This window comes from Ceratina calcarata, unplaced genomic scaffold (genome assembly GCF_001652005.2).
Source record: "Ceratina calcarata isolate Rehan_Ccalc_2016 unplaced genomic scaffold, ASM165200v1 scaffold81, whole genome shotgun sequence".
Taxonomy (NCBI): domain Eukaryota; kingdom Metazoa; phylum Arthropoda; class Insecta; order Hymenoptera; family Apidae; genus Ceratina; species Ceratina calcarata.
The window spans coordinates 829,356-848,440 of NW_017179422.1; the positions used below are offsets into that span (position 1 = coordinate 829,356).

Below are 19,085 nucleotides of genomic sequence, written 5' to 3' on the forward strand. Positions count from 1 at the left end.
TAAAACTAAGGAAATGAAACTTCAGCACACATCAAGAATGATTCATTCACTATAGAAGGGTTAAAAACGATTACGTTACGGCGTGTTATTCACAAAATTTCGTCATGGTAACGCGTGTATTTAGGAAGTCTGAAATATAATAATTCTCTCCGCTGAACGAACGAACTCAGCGTGGCTCGGGTTACGCAACGTTTGATTGCGAGTCACAAAGATGAAACGACTGGTCGTGCAATTTGCATTTACGAGCAGATTAAGCTGAATGCGTTTTAACTAGGAAGGATGAGCTTTCAAGAATCTCAGATAATCTTACGTATTAATTTGAATTAACAGGCTAAGTGATGTGCCGAGCAGAGGAGCTGGTAACGATAATCGTGTTGCTTCCCCGATGTTACGGGAGCGAGTTGTTCGGTAACACGGTGAAATAATCACGCCGTTATTGCGATTCACTTGTTATCGATCGTGACGATTTCTGTTCTCGCCCAGTTCCTTAGCATCCTGGCTGATATCTTTTTTATCTTATTGAGCGAAAGGACGTCACGACTAAACGTAGCTCCGTGGTCTCATTTCATTTTTGGCCGAAATCGTGTAACGATGGATGACAATTAAGTCGTTATAGGAAAATTATCATATGCTCTGCTTGTTGATAAGAGTGCGCTCGCGCGTGTGTGTGTGTCCTCTGCGTGCGTGTGCGAGTGAGTGTGGAAGTAATCGACGTTTGCCATGACGCTTCGCCTCGCATGGTTATGTGTATCTGAAAATTTTCAAAGCAACCATAGGTGCGGCCAGTTATTATTTAACAGAGGAGCCGAGAGAAGAAATTTAGCTACACGGAGAAGGATCCACGTCGCCTGAGGTCGCCATCAGCAATACGACCTTTTCGTACAATCTTCCTGAATTTCTTTTATCTTTTTTTTTTAAACTTTTTATTATTTTTATTGTTTTTTCACTCATTTTGGAATTTTGTACGGCCCTGCGGCATGTATGATTGTTGTCGTTGCCCCTAGAATTAGTTGACTAGCTGTGCATTAACGATAAAAGGAATGCCACATTATACCGTGTATCTTTCGATTAATCGTTTTGGTTCGTTATGTCCTCTTACGGCCTTGTCATTGCGCGACCATCGCCAGGTATCCTTTGCTGCTCACACACGACGTTACTACTAACTCACTCACGATCATTTTTTTTTTTAGCTTTCCTGTTCTGTTCAAGCGGCTCGTCGAGCTGTTTCTTACTAGAAATTCATATTAATGACAGTAAATCGGGTTACCACTTTAGATATTTAATGTAATCGACAAATGCTCGTCATTAGTTTTAATTAGTATTCCATTCTTGATTTTTAGAACACTTTAAAGTGGTAGCCTGAACAATAGACATGTTCTTTCACAAAAAACACGACACAGCTTGTCTATAAAGGCAGTAGAATCAAAAAACGGAAAAAATCCCTCTAAAACCACCTTGAAACCCTTTCGACGATTTTCCGAAACATACGGAATCTAATCCAACCTCGTCTCATCTAAAGCGTGTATTGGTCTTGTCATCGCATCATCATCGCCATCAACGTCGTCGCCGTCGCCGTCGCCGTCGTCAGCTGACGCCGGAGATGGTCTTTAAAAAAAGAAAGAAAGAAAAAGAAAAAGATACACGCCACCGAATCGGTTTCCCCGATCGACAGCCGGCCTCGCGATTGAGTTGGCTTCGTTCGTATTTTGCGTTGCTTATTTAGTCTGTGTATTATTTTGTATAGAACGCAGTGCGACACAACCTGTCTCTCCACAAATGTTTCATGCGAGTCGAAAACGTGAAAGGCGCTGTATGGACGGTGGACGAAGTGGAGTTTTACAAGAGACGTCCTCAACGCGCTTGCAGCACGACCGGGTACGTTGCCCCCCGTCCCACCGACAATCAAAAAAAAAAAAAAAAGAAACAAAAATTTTACAGCCGCGTTTTTTATACTCTTTTATACCACGTCTCTATCACTTCTCTATATATATATTTACGACATATATTATATGTAATACTTGTTTCTTTCTCTGTCTCTTTCTATTTTCGATATATCGTTATAAGAAATGATTCCCCTTGGCCCCCTTTCAAAAGTGGATTTATCCGCAACCGGTTCAGACCATAGAATCTGAAATAATCGGTCTCGGTCGCATCCCTCCCCCTTTTTATACTTAACCATGTCCTACTCCTCTCATCAACGTGAGCTCCCACCCACTTTTGTAATATATAATATATTTATATTTCTATATATCTCTACTCTCTCTATCTGTGTCTTTTTACATATTTATATGTATAGATATTGACATACTATAGATATATTTATACATACTCTCACTTATTCGCTTTTACTCTCTAATTACATTACTCGTACCGCTAACCCACGATCCTTGCTTCTCATATTTATACCGTCCAGTTTTTTATACAATCTTCTTATCTTTTATATATGTGTGTTAAAATATATTTACGCCTTTTTACATTTTTATATATATTATATATAGTACATTTTGATATTTATATGTACATTTATATGTCTCCATAATTAATAGTGTTTAATACTCCATTTTTTATACATTTAAAAATATATATGTATATACATATAGCTTTTTTATAGTATATATGTATAGTTACGTATTTTCATAGCTATTTATATAATATATTAAGTGTTTGATGAGGTCTTACGTGTGCACGCGCGGATAACCCGTGCGTGTCCAAAGCATAATGTATGTAGTATGTTTACGCTCATACAGCGCACGCTTTATTTGTATTTCTCGATATCCAAATATCGATGCCCTGTCCTCACTATTTTTTCTTTTTTGCTTACGCGTGAAAACACGCGTGTAAATCTGCGTGCGTGTGTGTATATAATATATAAGAATTATTTCTTTTTTCTCATTAACCTGTGTACGCCATTATAATTTATATTTTCTAGATTTCGCTTACGTCGTCTGTTTGCTAATATCGGGCTTCCCAAATTATAATTCTCTGTCCTCATTAATATTCGATTTTTAATCAAGCCATCGCGCATTTGCTTCGGATAAATTTTTTATAATAAATGAATTGTATTTGGGAAGTCGGTTCTCTTACTGTGTTTAGTTTCACGTGCGTGTGATTTTGTCTTTTGCCTGTAAAACGTGTGCGATGGTAGCCGTCAGTATGGTTGTTCAAATGTGCGTACGCGTGAATGTGTTTCATAGATCTTGAGATTCGACGATGAGATGGAGGAGGGTGACGATGAGATGAAGGAGACAGGCGGGAATGATTGGTGGATCTCGATGTTGTTGTTTCTTTTCCTTTTTGTTCTTCCCTTGCTCGTGTGGAAGAAATCCGTAGAAAATCGTGGTGTGTGCTTTTTTAACAAGCATGTGGGCTTTGCAGCAACTAACCGATCGAGAATTGGCAGGGCCAAAAGTATCTTTCTATCTCTTTGTTTCTCACTGGCCCGAGTCTAGTCTCGAATACCCGGGAGCCGGATGTACGGGGAGTACGCCAGTGCAGAATGTGAACCGCAGAATTGCACTTGGTCAGGTAGTGAGAGGAGCCGCCTTACACATACGTATTACTTTTGCGTTTGTTTTTTTATTCTCTACCCCTTCTTTGCGAGTCTGTGCTGTCTTTGTCATTCTCTGGAACGCCTGGGATTCGATCGAGTCGAGGGCACGCTCGATCATCGAATTCCTCTGGGTAGGGGAGGAGGACGAGGCTAACAGAGGGCTGTTAACGGCGCGTGCCTCTGTCTCACGGTGAAGACGGTGAACACGGGTTACGCGTGCATGTCATCGAGAGTTACGATCGTTTTGCATCCACGAGGAACGATCGTCGCGCTCGTTCTTCTAGATTCTAGATGCTTTAAAACGAACGCGCGAAAGAAAACGGGTGTACATCTCGGCGGAAATGTAAAGCCGAATGAAATTTAAAAAGAAGGAAAGAAAAAGCGAAATGAGCTGAAAAATTAAAAAAAAGGCGACTCAAAAAAAAAGGAGAAAGCTAGAAAAGGAAAATAAAAGTAAACGTTTCAACAACAACCAGCAAAACAACCTTTATCTTTTTTACTCTCTTTTTCTCTATTTCTTGGTGGTCTTGTCTGTGTATACAGAACGCGATCCGCACCAATCTATCATTGCACAAGTGTTTTGTGCGCTATGAGGACGACTTCGGGTCATTCTGGATGGTGGACGACGCCGAGTTCGTAAAGCGGCGGCATCTGTCCCGCGGCCGCCCCAGGAAATATGACCCAACCCCATCACCCACTCCACCCCACCTCTCCGCACAGTAAGCACTACCACTTTTTAGAATTCTGCTGGCTGGCTGGCGCGACGTTCTGACCTTACCGCGGTATTCTCATGTTAAGCGGCGACCGGGACGTTCTCGCTTGGTCGCTGCCCTTAAATGAACCACTAAACGCCCTCTCGAACCTGCTGCCTTTGTCGTTCGATCGCAAACAAAATAATCATTCATCTCCCATCGTTGCTCATTCTGTGAAAAGGGGTCTCACTTACTTCGGTGACTTCGTATGAAACCATACCAACGTGGAGTTTAAAAGAACGCATCAGTTTTGGCACGTTACGTGCGTTACGTGAAACTCAACGCGACTCATACTACTTGCTGGATACTACGCGCTCCGTGAAACGCTATAAAATTAAAATTCGTTTTCGACGCTTTGTCAGTGACTTCCAAGGCAGCAGGAAGTGGCTCTATGCAGTTTATCCGATTCCCAGGAAACGAATTCCGCATCACGCCTGTCTCGAATCCCCTTTACAAACCTACTCCTTGTATACCAAATAAAGTAGAACCTGTTCAACCTTCCGTGATCTTCGCCAGAGGTGCGCGATACGTTGTAGATTTACGAATATTTTTATTGGAACGCGTAATTTCCTGGCTAATTTAATTCGAACGGAGCGGAAGAAGAAAAATGTCGGCAAATCCGATGTGAACGTAAGAGAACAGAGGATTCTGTCCAATTAAAATTTACGCGCTCGAGCTTATTAACGGTTAAATCTGCGCACCTCTGCTTGTGACGTCCAAAACAGCCCTCATATAGTACCCCTAGTACGTCTCACTAGTACCGTAGCCCGAGGCTCTAGCACACCCGAGAGAGCTTAAATCCTGGACGATCCTGCAGGAGCCCAGCCACAGGACGATTGGTCCGTGCTGCAGGATCCCTGATGTGTTTAGTGGTTGCTCGCATGGATAATCAAGGATCCTAATCTACTCGTTCCCATAAAAATTAAGAAAAAAACAGAATTGGAATTAAAAAATGATACAGAAATAAGAGAAATAAAAATTCCCCGTATAAGACTATCCTTTACCACAGAAAGAAAAACACTGTGCTTATAATTGTATGGTGCTTACGTAGTGGCGTTTGCAGTGTCTTGGGAGAATGTGGAAGTGTTTGCGTGGTCCAACGTTTTGTTACTCTTCGTTTCCGAATTATTTTCTTACTTCTGTTTCGCTGTACAAGCTGGTTTTCGATGTGTATTTGCCCTGACTTCAGTTCTTTCACATCGTTCGTTCACGACGATCGTGCGTGGACGAAGCATTTGTCGCATTATTTTAGTTCCGTTTATTTTCTTTTGTTTCGCTCTTTTAAAAGAAGCAGGCTGTAGCGTAGCAATAGAAAGAGTAAACAAGTTAACGATAGTTTGCAGAAGCAAGCTTTTGTGAACTCTTCTGTTTTTTTTAAAGAATAGCGTCTAATGAGAGAAGGCGTTGCTGAAGTATGTGTTCAGTTTTTTCTCGGTTTCTCTCTCCGTCTCTCACACACAGCGTTCATCGCTTTCTCTGTTTCTGTTCGCCTTTAGTACGCTTTTTCAACGTGAGAATGGTTTTCGGTGTGACTGGTAATGTGTGTCAGGGCTACTCGCGCATGTGTAAATTGTGTAAATTAAGCGTCACAAACTGCAAAATAAGAAATATATCTCGGATGATACGGAACTCTCCAATCATCGTTCTCTACGACCACTCTCTTCTAACTCAGGTACCTTACTGTTTAACGTACTAACTTTGCAACCTCCGGTAATTTTTCTCTACTTTTATCAATCACCTTTTTAAACGTTTTTAACATTTTTTATATATTTCCCTCTTTTTATACATACTCTCGTCAACTTTCTGACTTTCTCTATTTCTGTCGACGTCTCTCCCTGTCTGTCTAATTTCTCTCTTTCCTCTGTCTTTTCTCTCTGTCTTCTTCTCTTTAACGACAGCGCTCTTAGTCACTTAATAAACGGTTTTTGAGCATCAAGTTTTTTATTCTTACATTTTCTCTTCGCATGCAAACAATCGTCTCTTGCAATCGTAATTTCGAGATTAAATTTTGTATGCGTTTGTAACGCATTCCTTGAATTTCACCGTTTGCAAGAGAAAAGGCTATTTTTCCATTCGACGCTTGTCATTTGGAAAAAGTATGTCTCTCGGTCGGCATTCGATACCAAAGCGTTTTAAAGGATTTTTGGAAACTGATAAGGTGGTAAGGCACAGGTAAGCCTCAGAGCCGTTTATAAGGAACGACGTCGTTTCGTAAAGTAAAAAGTGTCAACTTAATAAATTCCAATTTTTAATTGAAGAAATTAACGAAACGGGAGCGCTTTTTTTTTACACTTTTTCTCTAAATCTTTTTAATCTTAATCTCGCTCAATCTCAACCGAACTGATGTTGGACGAGTGACAAGTGAAACTGGTAAATGGGTAAGAGTTTTCGAACTCTCTTTTTCCACTCTTGTTTACCACTTTTTTAATATATTATATACGTGTATACATTTTTTCATATTCTCTCTTCATCTATCTCTCTATCTATCTCTATCACTTTAAATTCTCTCTTTCTCTCTATCTTTCTCTATCTATTATACCTTTACATATTGGAACTCAAAATCACACGTGCACACACTATACACACAAATTCTACCCCTGCCTATCCGCTACCACCGCCCGAAGCCCTTCAAATCCGAAGCCTTTGAATTCATGAAAATTTATTCCACTCCAACATCAACACAAACTAAAAAGATTTTCTAAGAGCTTATATACACGCGTTTCTTTACAGGAGATTATTAATTACCCGAATCTCGACGATTACTAATAGACATTTTCTCTCTCGATATGTAGGGGTGTCCCGTCGAAGAGTCCGACCATGAATCACAGCCCGACCATGTACGGTGACGCGTTAAACGCCAATCTCCAGGTAACTGTTTACAAGCCAAGCATTTCTTCACCTTGAGACATCGAGGCGAAAAAGAAAAACTAACCAGCTACAGGGAGGGAATATGCGTGACTAACCATTTAATGAAATTTGAGTATTTCCAGGCGGCGCTCGGAGATTCTAATATGGGATTTCTAAACAACTCGATGTGCACGTCGACGACGACGAGTCCCGACAAGGAGCACGTGTTAACCCATAGTGATTTAATGTGAGTGAAACATTATCAGTGTCTACACCATTACGTCTAACTTTGCTTGTTTCATTTTTAACCATTTTGGATACGCCAATCTATCCTACCTTTACCGTACTTTTTTTTATGTAACCCGTCGTAACCCGAGACGTTAAAAAATCTTAATCCGCTTTAATGATTAACTCTTTCATTAATCGAAATATGTACATTAATATCATACGTGGGAGAGCGTTCGTCAGATTGTCCGCAAACTCGACAGGTCACCGTTGGATGAACCAGCCGTGCACATAAAACAGGAGGGCCAGAGCCCGGAGGGTGGTAAACTAACCAGATTAATAAAGCGAGAACTGGTCGACGCGCCGGCGGAGCAAGAGGGTGAGGACGATCAGGTGGACGAGAGGGAGTATCCGGAGAGTCACGGGCACGACTCGGGTCAGGATGAAGACATGGCCGAGGACCTGTCGATGGCGCCCGACATAATGACCTCAGAGGATCAGATCGAGGCGTAGTATTTTAGTTCTTCGAGAAGCGAATAGGTTCGAGCTGTCGCGTCGTTGTCCGGTCGTGATGGAAGAACGAAAAGAGGAAGGAATAGAACGAGAAGCTTCTCTTCCTCGTCCGTAGTGAACGAAGACCAGAAGGGTAGAGGTACGGAGCAGAGGACAGATTAGGAGAAGACAAAGAGTAATGAAGATTGGCGAAGGAATGGAAGAAGAAGAAAGAAAAGAATGAGGAAAGGAAGACACGAAGAAGACGATGAAGGCCCCTAGGACCACCCAGCCCTCCACTTCAGCTTCGTAAGAGAACCCCATTTATCATATCCAAAGCCGTGATACGTTTTATCGGGCGGCTTCTAAAGTTAAAGCCAAGAGAGAGAGAGAGGAATACAAAAAAAAGCGAAGAAGAAGGTAACGCTGTGCGTGATCGATCGCGACGAAACGTTGAAGAGTATCGGTGAATATCGTGATATAATCGGCGCGATCCTTCGATTCATATCCTTACTCAAGCAATTGCAAACAACGATGTATTTTCCGTTCAACCAATTCTGTTTCGTTTCGGAACCGTGATTATATCTCTATATATATATACATAAATATATATACATATATATACATAATTCTCTACTCTCTTTCTCTTTCGTGTACATTGAATTAGCGAGTAAAATCGAAGAAGGGAGAAACGAGTTGCATCCGCGATCGTTCGTAGCGTTTCGACGGGAATAATCACACATCCCCTGAAAAATACCAGGAAAAGAAATACGGTGTTTTCCATCCTCGTTTTCGTGGTTCGTTTCCTACTTCCGTTATCGTGATGGTACGCGCGTGTACGACTACGTGTTTGAGCGTGAGTGCGTTCTGCGTGTGCTAATCGCGTCAGTCGCTATTGGACCAATTTATTGAACGAATCGTTAGATTTTCGTAGTCTTTAATTTGAGAGATAAACTGTGACTAATTTTATTCCGGCTGAAGGCACTATCACTTTTTCAAAAATTTCATGCACATTTTCTGCTGACGAAGAGAAAGTCGCGATCAAGGGAACACGCAGATCTTGAGAATAAGAGGTGCGAATGACGAGGAGTTAAAGAAGGCTGGAACTATGTTTAAGGTATGAATAACAAAACTGTGGTGATAGCAGAGTTCTGGGTACGCGAGGGAATGACTGACGCTTTAGTCTTAAATATATCGTGGTAATTAGAAATGTTGGCGGATCAAAAAAGGTCTTCGACGTGATTTCGGAAGGAGTTGTGATCCTTTCTTTATATCAGACAACTTAAGCTTAAGGAAACGCGTCCGCGTATGAAACACGGCCGCGATCCCTGCGTACCCGTTCGCTGCTCCGATGTTAATCACTGTATAGCTTAGGGGAAAAAATTAATCGTAAGTAGTATCGGTCAACGGTCATAGACGTCGACGATGTGCGTGTATCGAAACAGGACGTGCACGCGCTTACCGAACCGATTTTTATCGTTTCGATATAAAACTTTTCCATAAAGCAGTCCTTTAAACCTTTGAGCAATGAAGAGCCGGATAAACTACATCTAACGACGAATCATGATAAGGAAGGTTCGAAACGGGACCGAGGATAATTCAGAATTGAAAATATAATAAAAGCGGATGCCACGAACGCACTTATAAATAAATTAAATTAACTATGTACGCATATGCATATACATATATTAATACGTATACGTATCTCGAAAATTATAAACAAATTAGATGTCGATGGCCCTGTTCTCCGTTCTCCATCCAACGAATCCTCAACCCCTGTCCCTTTCAACCCTGTCGCTCCCTGTGTTCGCGTGGTCAAGATTCGGTTCCGAATTTTTAGACAATGGGACTGCGTCCGATCGGATAGAACCATCGCGTCCAAACAGAAATCGAACGAAAGATAATCGTGGGTGAGGGGCCGTTACTCGTCGATCTTCGAGCCCCTGATACACACACACACACACACTTACACGTGAGTTTAGAATCGAAAGCGTGCTCAAGTCGGTACAGGATAAAATGAAATTTATTCATTATTTTCGATGATTAATAGATGCAAAATGGTGCGTGCCGTTTTCTCAATTTCGGCGCGCCGCAGCGATGGGGAGGGGACGATCGTGTGTGATATTGTTCCGTTCGTACCCGTAGACACGTATGTACACGGTTTGTTTGTAATATTTTTGTAAATTAATTCGTTCCCGGGAACGTATGTATGTAGATAAATTTAGAGATCGGGACTCCATTAATTGTCAGGGTAATTAATTAATTGCTCGTCGAAGAGACTCTTCCCACACTGCGGCCCGACGATTATGTTCGAAGGAATCGCAAGATGTTTGATTGTTTTTTTTTTCCTAGTATTTAACAATACTAGTCGGGAAGCCGGTTTAATGAGTCATTTAAGGTACGTCGATCGACGTCGACTCTAACATTCTCACATCTTACTTCCGTTGAGAAAACAATCATTTAAAAAGTCTATATTTAACGCGACTTTCATTAGTAATATTAGCATGAGTATCGAGCCAACTCTTCTCCTAGTCCTGAATAGAATCTGTTTAATTTCTTTCTCTCTTTTAACATGGATCGTGCACTTCACATATTGCGAGTAAATAGTAAAATGCGTTCGCAATTATTTGACCATTTTTTCATTCCTGAGTGTTAGATACTTGATCCATTCCGCGTACGGCACGTAGCTTGTAGGAATCTTAAGTTTTACCTTGTATTATTCCATATTGACTTCCCATACGAGGAGCCCTTCGATTCTCGTTGTTATTCCGGATCCATAGTTCGCGAATGATTGAAACTTTATCAGAGAAAGGAAGAGAACAAGTGAGAAACATGTATGCGAATGTGTGTACTCAAATCAGGTGCGTCAGTGAACATTGAATAGCGAAAGAGATAGAGTAAATTAAAAGAGAAACACCTACACGGAAGAGGAAGTCAAAGAGAAAGAAGAAAAGTAGAAAATCACGCACGACTGGTGCCGTTTTGGGCTCGCTTTCACGTATCGCTACTATTACTAATCTAAGTCTACATGTATTGTGTATAATGGATTATGGACTCGTTATAATATAGAAAGACTCTCCTGTAAATAGTTGGTAAAAAGAAGAAGAAACTCGTCGAGGCATTAGGGATTTGCGAATACTGCGTCACTTTGCGAATGAATGAGTTCATCGATAGTGTGGTATATAAAAGTCTATATATATAAATACAAATCTATATAAGTATACAAACACAACACGCAACAGATACACAAGCGTGCGAGCGCGCGCGCGCGTACACATTCACACATGCATACATAAACCGCGTATTGTGCGTATCCCGGCTGCATTTAATTTTTACTTTTGACATCTCGAATTTCGCAAAAAAAAAAAAAAAGAAGGCGATTGCAATTCTCACGAGCCGACTGCTCGAGGAAAAAGACACTTTCTCGTTTTATCGCATCATGATTGATTGTGTCGCGATATAAAAATGTAAAGATCAATCGATTTCGAGTGGACACGAAACTTCTTCGATTCACGAAGGCAGGAAGATCGTAGTTTGTTTTTCTTTTTTCCCGTTCAAACGTTCTTTTGTACAGTAGCTACTGTTATCTCGCGAATATTCTATATTGTACAGGTTTAAACGTTTTCTGTTATGTTTGTTATATATTTCGGATAAGTCTTGTAAAGAACAAAGGAGCATGATTGTTTAAAATTTTTTGTACAAGTGTAGGAAAGACGGGATTTAGTGTATTATTATTCTAGTTCGTCGAATAGTCACGTTTTCAGACGCGTGATACGTCGCAAGGTATAAATACCTTTACAGAATTTTCTTTCTCTTGTCAACGGATCGACAATTTCTGACGCGTTCGTCTTTTACGAAGTACGTACACATGACGAACCAGCGCGATCATATCAGAATAGGATAGAAGGAACAACTAAAATAGGATCGAGTGAACAGTGCCGAATAAATATGTTTCTTTTTCGCTATTTTCTTACGCGTTCTTACGCTTATCGTTAGATACGATTGTTAACTCGAATCGGTGGATTTAAAACATAATTTTGATACATGAAATTCGTTCGTTTGCACGTGTTCACTCAAAATTTCCACGTATATATACGTAGTTGAATCGAAACGAATTATTTGGCTTATTATCAGAGCATACGAAAATCTATTTTTTAATAAAACGATTTATGTATACAGGAAACGCGTTCGGATCCATCCCGAACGATTTCAAATAGTTCAGTATTATCCTGTGCCCTATGAAAACGAGGAAGTTCTAAAAAGACCGCAAACCCAATCTGTTTATTAGTAACAGTGAACAGTGTTTAGGAAACCCATTATCGTCTGGATTATTTTATTAAGTATTGTATAATAAGTTGCCTTGTAAAAATGTACCGATTTTACCGAAGAAATTAAATGTGTTACTAAAAGAAACAAACCAATCTCTGAACTGTTTCATCGACCCTTTTTTTCAACAGAAAAAAAGGTACCGTGGTATAGCAATTTATCGATTTATAAGTAGTCGTAATAATTGTAAGTAACGAGAGTTATCATTTTCACTGTACTTTCTTTGTATAAGACTGACATCGTTTGTATATGCTTAAAAAGGAGATAAAGAAAGAAAGAAAGATATGATCTTGTTAGATACGTCAAGGTTTATACACGTAAATTAATGTGTCTACGATTATATGTGTTTAGATCACAGAAGGACTTATATCATACTGTACATAGAACACTTATGAAATCGCATTTTCTAGCTCGAATTAAGCTTTAGCGTTAAGTCTTTATCTAATAGAATCGTCTTGAGAAGAATATACATACTTAATAAAACAGCAATTCGAATGAACACGAGGATCCAAAGCTGTCTAAACTGATTGTTTCCGAATTCCTTGTTTGTCATATTTAAATAAAACGACTGCGAACAATTTGTGTTTGTGATCCTGCCAAGCTGTTTCGTCAAATATCATTTTTGTTTCCCGTAAAAACCTTGTTTTCACTCAATAGATGCTGAAGAAGTTTTAAAAATAGATGCGAATAATTTTTCTATCGTACTCAAATTCTGTTATTTAAATTTCTTATAATTTTCTGATGTCAACAATAATTCGTCTTACTATCAATTGATAAAGAGACTGGGAAAGATTGGACTTATTATCGATTTTGTGGAAAATTTAGTCTGATACAAAAGAAATTTATTTTTTCACTTACTATAAATTTTCAAATAGAATCACGAATAAAGTTTATTAGTAATATTTCAACATAAATACAATTCATATTTGTTCGTAATGAATACGTTTATTAATAGATATGTACAAAACGTTCATAAACTTCTCTTTGTACTTTCATAGAATTAAAATTCGTGTTCATAACAATCATCGAAAAGTGAATATGCAATGTAAGTATAAATAAAAAGAAGAGAAACATCCGAAAGATGCTTAAGGCTGTGGTCGATTTCCGTGGAGAAACGTATATATCGCATTTCTCAATGTTACGTTCGGAGTGAACGAAGTATCCTGAAGAGATTTGTTCGTCATCGGACTAGTATATTTTCCACACAGAAACCATTCGTTTATAGCTGCCTTTTCGTACGTAAATCCATCTAAATAAAGGTATGAAATCGTTGATCGAACTTTACATCCTTATCTTGATTTATTTTCGAGTTGCTTACCAGAACATTGCACCGGTTCTCTCATTACTTCATGCGTAATGGGACATAGAAACTCGTGAGGAATTTCGGTATCGTCTATGGGAATATCTACCATGTTACTGTCTTCACGCTTCAACCAGTATAATTGCGTTTTGAGAACTTCTGTTGTCTAAAAATATACAATTAGTAGAAGCGATGGAGATTCGGGAAACGATTGCATAATACGACGCGATATACCTCATCATCGTCTTCTATTCGCAATATCTTGATTAATTTATCCTCCGATAAGGTAAGCAACTGTCTCCCTGTCAAGGAAGCCGCATAAAATTTCTTTATTAATATCGACAACCCTATTTCGTCTATCCATTTCACAGTATCATCGACTTTCCAGTCCGCAACCTTGTGAGTTAACAATTGAACGCATTAATAAATCATGTGACGTAATATCGTGTAATATATATATCAAACTTGCTGTCGGGACGTTACCGCGTTCCTCGATATTCTAATTTACCTTTTTCCTATTATGTTTGAGATTGTTCATTAGTATGTTCTGCGAAATTATATGTTGTGGTACATTCCACACTAGAACGGTTTTATCTAGACCACCTACGAATCATTCATAATAATTATTATCAATTTATAAAGGATTAACCCTTTGCCTAATGATTTCTTTTCGACATCTTGTTTTAATCATCGATCTTTTTTTATACTTAACAATAATAGTCTGTTAATTTTTAAAAAATGACTCGGACTACTATATTACCGACCTGAAATTATTTTTTATACAGTTCGATCAGAAGCGAGGTAATCAGACAATGGGTTAATAAAAATGTACAGTTTATATTAATTGATTCGTACCTGTTATGAAGAGCGATGTATCTTCTGAAAAAGCGCAACTCGTTACAAGACTCTCGTGTTCCTCTAGCACGTACAAGCATGCCCCAGTGTACTAGAATATTATTTGTCTGTCTACTCATACATTATATTTAGATTTATGTTACCAAAAAGAAGAGATAAACTTTACTTACTACGCTCCATATGCGTGCCGTTCTATCGGTAGCTACGCTACCTAAAATCTCAGTTTGCGTTGGAGAAAACCGTACGCAAGTGACGTTGCCACCATGTCCAGGTAACGATCTTTTCTCTTCATATCGCGTATCGTTGCTGCTACTTCCGCCTGTCACGATTTCATTCTCCTTGAAAATTGTTATTCGCCACAGTTTAACCAACGAGTCGTTACCGCCAGTTGCAAGAAGGTAAGATTGGCTTGCGTTGCTAGTGTTTTCCCATTTTCCTACATGATTCGCGATGAATAAAACGAAATGGATGAATAGGTAGATGTACCTGTATGCATTACGATATTGATTCGTGCTCACCAGCAAAATTAGACGTTGGACTGAAGTCGCACCCTTGAACTCCCAAGTCGTGCGCTTCCTCGCACGTCATTAATGCTGTAAAATATTTATCATCAATTGTGTCGAATAATCTCCAGGTGCCTTCGTTGCAACCAGTGACCAAGTAACGAGAATCGTGAGTGAAAGCGATCGCGTTCACCGCATCAGAATGGCCCCTTAGAACACTGTAATAAATATAGAAGTACAATTGTTTCTGTAAACATAATAATTCCGAGTTATACGTGTAAATTTCAAGTACCAAATCTCCTCCATATTATCCACGTTCCATAAAGTCGTCCGTTCATCGTCTCCAGCAGTGGCAATCTTGGTGCCATCGGGTGACCACCGGCAGACCCGAATTCCAGAACCCAAATTCATGAAAGACGATTTTGCTTGAGAGCCATTCTATAAAAGGAAATGTAATTTCTAATAACTGAATTAGTATAATCTAACTAGTATTCCTGGACAATTACCTCTGTATCCCAAATGATAGTCGTGCCGTCTAACGAGCAAGAGGCAAGCATACGACCACAAGGGCTAAACTCCACATGATTTATACTATATTTATGACCGTCCAGTGGACTGAATGATTTCTCTTGAAATCTTAAACTAGATTCCGTGCCTTCTTCTTCCTCAACTTCAATGTTCCAAATTCGTACCAATTTGTCCCTAAAAATAAGTTTTCCGTTATTATTAAAAAGTGAACAAAACTGAGAACCACGTATTTATTGCTATTCATAATTTTTTAAGAAAACACATGGCATGCGTAGTACAACATAACTAACCCAGATCCAGAAGCGATCATATGATTTCCGTAGAAAGCTACGCTATTTACTACGCCAGTGTGGTCTTCTAATCTTTGAATTAATTGTACGTCGTTCCGAGATGTCTCCGCGTTCTTCATTACATTTTGCTCATATGCAGTACTCTACAAATGATAGCAATATTGAATTTAATTTTAACAATTGTAAGTACTTTTTTTTATAACTGTAGATAAATGAAAGCGTACGCGTTCAGCATCGTCAAGGAATAAGGCAGGCACAAATCGTCGCGCAAGTTCGGAATCAAAGCTTAAGCTCCCTGTAAGATCCGAGACAATCACTGATTTGTCATTGGAACCTGAAATTCAAAAAACTATATTATAAAAATATCAGAAACGCGTCAGAAATATTTGTCAATTTTATACAATTCAAAACACACCTGTCGCTAATAAGTTTCCATCTCTGGAGAACGCGCAACACGCAACATATCTGTTATGACCCGGAATTATCGCGATTACTCTTCCGGAAATCTGAAAGAAATAGCGACAATCACGTTCACCATTTAGCTGTTGTTATGTATATTAAGTGCGTTACATTCGCTATCAGTTAATAATGACAGTGTAGTGAAGAATCTCGCGTGCACAGTTATGAAAATCAATATGAATTCTTTTGTGAAATTCACCGAGAAGCATTTCTCCGCGTATACATACATATATACACACATATGTGTATATCTTATTGCGTGATTTTATTCAGTACCGTTTCCCAGATCACCGCTGTTTTGTCGAGGCTGCTACTAGCGATGTACATTCCGTTTGTGGCAAAACGAACACAAGTTAAGGCACTACTGTGCTTCTCCATGATTCTGCTCAGGCTTATTTTGGCAGTGGACGGTGATGTATCGCATTTCGATTGTATCACAGTTACCTCCCACAATTTAACGTTATGATCGTTACCGCAAGTAACCAGTTGATACAACTTGGTGAACGGTTCGTTACCTAAGTATGAATCGTGCGTTCTCATGTATCTTAATTATTAACTCGCCGATAGATATCATCATCATTTATGCAGTAATTCTCAGAAAAAATAACTGTCGTGTCGTAGAAACATTTATCGCATACCAGATTGGAAATTAGAATTGGCGAACTGTAAACTGTAACAGAGTTCTTTACGTACTTGTAATTTCTTGGGAATTTGAAAAGTCGCAGGACACGACGCCTAGATCGTGGGCATCGTCCATCCAAGCTAACGCAGGGATGGCTTGGCTGTCGGAGAGGCACGAGTCGACGATATCAGCAACCGAGAATAATTTTAACACGCCGAAAGTGCAACTCGTAATTAACCAACTGGAATCCGGTGAGAAACATACGCTCTGCACTGCACCGTCGTGCTTTTGAAAGCATCTAAGCGCGGACAGTGATATCGTTACGTTACAATATAATGAAATAAAATTGAATCGAAAATTTTTATATTTAAATAAATCGAGACGACAAGCCAATCACTCAGCTAATGTATCACATATATTGTGTTTTACGACTTACGCATTACGGTCGATTCGGTTCTTGCCTGATTAAATTGCGTCGAATTAAATCCCAAACGCAGACTTGCCCGTTGTCACCAGCAGTCACGAGTAAAGTTGAATCTGGCGAAAACCTGCATACCCTCACAGATTCGCCACCCACTTGAACCATGGTATGAATTTTTGCACCTGTCTGCAATTAAATACATAGATTTATTAGATATAAATAAGTCGATTTATTAAACGTACGCTCGTATTTTCGTATTTACCCGTAAATTCCAAAGTAACGTCGTCCCGTCTATACTAGCTGACGCTAACATCGTTGATTGCGGGCTGACTTTGACTGATGTAACACCATACTTATGCCCTTGCAATGGGGAAAAGTGTGCTTCCACATATCCCGCACCCACTTTCCATTGCCAAACTCTGATACGTTTGTCCCTGAAGAAAATAATATAATAATGTCCATACTCCGTTCTTTAAAAGAAAAAAATACAAGAATCAAATGAATTATTGCTCTTCTGTCAGTTTCTCACCCCGATCCAGTTATTAACACGCAATCACCAGCAAAATCAACAGTTGTTACATCGCTAGTGTGACAAGCTATCTTTTGCAGAACTTGCACTTCTCTTATTTCAGTCGTCATTCTTGTGTAATTATTAATTCCTTGTAGATATCATTTATACGTATCGTTCACGCTGACGACAAATTATACTGCGATGAAAAAGAGGATCGTTAATAATGATCAAATATAAATATTAATTTCATTATCTTTATCTTCTTAATTTAAAGTTTTACTACTCGATGTATCTACAAGGCCGTACAATTTTCCTTCATTTCAGACGTATAAGCTGCTTATTAATGAACGCACGAGAACACATGGCATATGTGGTAAAAATATAGGATATTTTCAACAAGACGTGGAAGAAACGTGGTGTAAAGAAACGTGGAAAGTTTGAGACCTTGACATTGATCAATATGCATGTTCTGCGAATGTATTTCTATTTAGCAGCAACTATACTGCACAACTGAATTAGAGAATTAAATTAATTGATCGTTTAAATATTATTAAACGTTATTAAATCAAAAACCAACCGTTGCATCGTAAAATACAAAATTTTTTAAACATTTATTTAGTATATAAAGTGCTGATTGTATTTGAACGATAAGATATAAAAATACCGGCGAGAATAAAAACGCATTAGACATTAATCAATATGACTAAATTGATTTTAATTACATTCTTGAATAATTTTGTTCCGAAATTTTCTCGGAAAATGTACGTGCACCCAAAATATTGAAAATTGAAGTGTTTTAATAGAAACCAAACCGAAATTGAATGACAAATCACGTGTTTGTCGAAATGAATGTTTCGATGTAGCAATATCAATGTGATATAATGATAGTTGCATACTTACAAAAGATTTATTGCACTAGCGTGTCACATGTCTTCACATGAAGAGGGATTCGATGCAAAGCCGAAATAAGCTCCGCGTACGAAGCGTTCCATGTTATGTATAAAGACGATGGAACGCTGAACGCATGTCTATTGCAGCTACACGAGATCGATATTCCTCAACTAATTTAGCAAACGTAACTTCGTACGTCTGACTATAATTGATGATTGACTGACAGCATGTAGATAGTTATTAGATTAATACGGAATGGTAAGAGCTATAAGCATAACAACTGGTCAATAATGTTCTATTAAATATTTTAACATGCTTCGTGCATCAAAAGCGAATGTTATGACGTGGATAGAAAAGCGTAACTAATTAAGAATTAGAACGTGAGAAATAAAATTTATAGCTGATATTTAGAAAAATATATTGAAACAGTATTGCTGATTAAGATTTGAGGGGTTTCAAAGTACATATTTAATAATTACAAATTTATCTCAGTGGCATAAAATCATTTTTATT

At 38.8% G+C, this 19,085-nt stretch overlaps 2 protein-coding genes across 18 annotated transcripts in view; one reads left to right on the forward strand and one right to left on the reverse strand.

Annotated features, from left to right (window-relative positions):
- The window catches only part of FoxP (forkhead box transcription factor P), a 234,346-nt gene extending 221,576 nt beyond the window's left edge, over positions 1-12,770 (forward strand). For 10 of the 17 annotated variants that reach the window (XM_026818637.1, XM_018034850.2, XM_018034838.2 and 7 more), the window contains 4 exons: positions 4,094-4,269; positions 7,095-7,170; positions 7,284-7,396; positions 7,638-12,770. In XM_026818637.1, the coding sequence (XP_026674438.1) occupies positions 4,094-4,269; positions 7,095-7,170; positions 7,284-7,396; positions 7,638-7,887 (615 nt within the window). In that variant the 3' untranslated portion in view covers positions 7,888-12,770. Of the gene's footprint in view, positions 1-1,744; positions 1,876-4,093; positions 4,270-7,094; positions 7,171-7,283; positions 7,397-7,637 lie in introns of all 17 variants that reach the window. The other 7 variants (XM_018034843.2, XM_018034846.2, XM_018034844.2 and 4 more) reach the window with 3 other exon arrangements.
- Positions 12,771-13,117: 347 nt separating this feature from the next.
- On the reverse strand, positions 13,118-18,721 carry LOC108631088 (WD repeat, SAM and U-box domain-containing protein 1). Its single transcript, XM_018034789.2, has 18 exons — positions 18,582-18,721; positions 17,700-17,877; positions 17,433-17,604; positions 17,211-17,356; positions 16,821-17,047; positions 16,404-16,642; positions 16,084-16,174; positions 15,893-16,002; positions 15,669-15,811; positions 15,357-15,552; positions 15,143-15,288; positions 14,866-15,068; positions 14,518-14,783; positions 14,348-14,438; positions 14,001-14,095; positions 13,727-13,888; positions 13,511-13,658; positions 13,118-13,441 (listed from the first exon to the last, which is right to left on the reverse strand). The coding sequence occupies exons 2-18, from the start codon at positions 17,807-17,809 to the stop codon at positions 13,278-13,280; spliced, it is 2,709 nt and encodes a 902-aa protein (XP_017890278.1). The 5' UTR covers positions 17,810-17,877; positions 18,582-18,721; the 3' UTR covers positions 13,118-13,277.
- Positions 18,722-19,085: the final 364 nt, after the last annotated feature.